The sequence below is a fragment of the Colobus angolensis genome, unplaced genomic scaffold, assembly GCF_000951035.1.
Source record: "Colobus angolensis palliatus isolate OR3802 unplaced genomic scaffold, Cang.pa_1.0 Scaffold22, whole genome shotgun sequence".
Taxonomy (NCBI): Eukaryota; Metazoa; Chordata; class Mammalia; order Primates; family Cercopithecidae; genus Colobus; species Colobus angolensis.
The window spans coordinates 1,806,717-1,808,584 of NW_012115377.1; the positions used below are offsets into that span (position 1 = coordinate 1,806,717).

At 59.3% G+C, this 1,868-nt stretch overlaps 1 protein-coding gene across 2 annotated transcripts in view; it reads right to left on the bottom strand.

Moving 5' to 3' along the window:
- The window catches only part of DPP9 (dipeptidyl-peptidase 9), a 48,982-nt gene continuing 47,114 nt past the window's right edge, over positions 1–1,868 (bottom strand). For both annotated transcript variants that reach the window (XM_011943471.1, XM_011943470.1), the window contains one exon: positions 1–514. In XM_011943471.1, coding sequence (XP_011798861.1) covers positions 422–514 — 93 coding nt within the window. In that variant the 3' untranslated portion in view covers positions 1–421. The remainder of the gene's footprint in view (positions 515–1,868) is intronic.

Consider the following 1,868-nt stretch of genomic DNA (forward strand, 5'->3'; position numbering starts at 1 on the left):
GGGGGGGACAGGCAATTGCATGCTTGGGTGCTGGGGACGGTGGCTGGCCGGGCCAGGGGACCGAGAGGTCACAGGGAGCCCCGGGCGGAGGGCAGCCCGCTTCTCTGAGTCTCTTCTGGCCTCTCCAGTGCCCATCAGCGTGTGACCTCCTCCTCCCAGAAGGCGGGGAGAGCAGGGGCTGGCCCAAGACCACCATCTCTCTATCTCGGCAACCAAGAAGCAGCGGACATAAAACCCAGGAGCATTTTAAAAAGGATAAAAGGCGTCGGGGCGGTGAAGGCAGCGGCTCCTTGGAGCTGGCCAGCGCGGGGCGGGACAAGGTGCCTCACTGGGGCCCGCGGGCCACTCAGTCCCTTCTGCCTGGTCCCCGCGGAGGCTGCAGCCACTTGTGCTGTGATGTGGCGGCTCCCGGCGGGCAGGCTCAGAGGTATTCCTGTAGAAAGTGCAGCAACGTGACTTCATAGTGCTCGCCCGACTCGGGGCAGCGAATACTGTGTCTCTCGTTGGGGTAGATCTGTGGGAAGACAGGAGGCAGGGCTGGGGGACGTGGCCAGACCACCCCTCGTCCTAGGCTCCTCCCTTATTCTGGCTCAGGGCATCCAGGAGTGCGCAGGTGCTCTGAGGCCCACGGATCTGGGTTTGAACCCCACCTCGGCTGTTGACTTGCAGTGTAACTCTGGGCCCCGCTCAAAAATGGGGTGAATCCGGACCTCACAGACTCTTTGGGAAGGTTTGGTAAGACAAAGTTTACAAACACCTTGCAGTGTGCGCTTGCACAGAGCAAAGATTTAGGAAGAAACCATGTGCCTCTTTCCCCCAAACCTGCTGACGGGCGAGCAACTCATCTCTGTGGAGGTGGCTGAGGCTTCAAGCCTCAGGAACATCTGGTGCCCTGGTCTCGAGCCATTTCCACTTTCCAAAAGGCATGTGACTAGCTCTGGGCCTTAGGACAGCTTTCTCTGAGGATTTGTGAAGCGTTTTCTGGGTCCTCTTAGCACCCAAGGGGGGATCAAGCCAAGAGGCAGGCAGGGACACGGAACTCCCCAGGCTCCTGAGACCTGGCCCAGCCAACACCAGGCCCGGGGGTGGATCCACACAGGGGGTGCAGGTCCTGCCTCTGGCCACGAAGGAGGGCTCTGGGGGCACTGATGGACAACCCCTATAGCTCCCCACTGCCCCCTAGGGGTTGGTAGGACCAAGGCATGAAAATAACCCCAGATTCTCCACAAAGAACCCTGGGACTGGCTGGCAGCAGGGGCAGGTGGCCCATCTACACCACCTCCTGCCAGTGAGATGGGTTTCTGAACCATACCCTCCTCTCCAGGCTCTTGGCCCCCACCCTTGCCCATCACCCTGGGAATGCACCAAGCCACCCACTGGTTTCCCCTTCTCTACTCTTGCCTTCTTTAATCTATCCCTGGATGAATCACAAGTTTGATGACACCATCCCCAACCTAGACTTCTGCAAGGACTTGCCAGTCTGACATCAAGACCAGCTTCCAGGTCCTGCTGCCCCAGGCACCTCAAGGGCCCACTCCTTCCCCAGCCCAGGCACTGGCACTCCCTGGGGCAGACTCTGCTGCCCTTGCCACCAGCCATATGCGCATGTTATGCCCATGCCTTTATACCACTCTGGGTTCCAGCTGCCTGGTTAATTTTTCCTCTTGGCCTAAGAGGGCAGAGAGAGGGTCTGTCTGGTTCCCCAGTGAGCTTCCAGACCAAGCCCAAGACCCGGCATGTGACAAATGTGATTTGTGCACAAAGAGGGCCTGGGGCCGCCAGCCACCTGGTCCAGATGTTCTGGGGTCTTTGAAACAGAAGGTGAAGTGCACTCTCTCTGTCCCACACAATGCCATGTTCCCACCCCA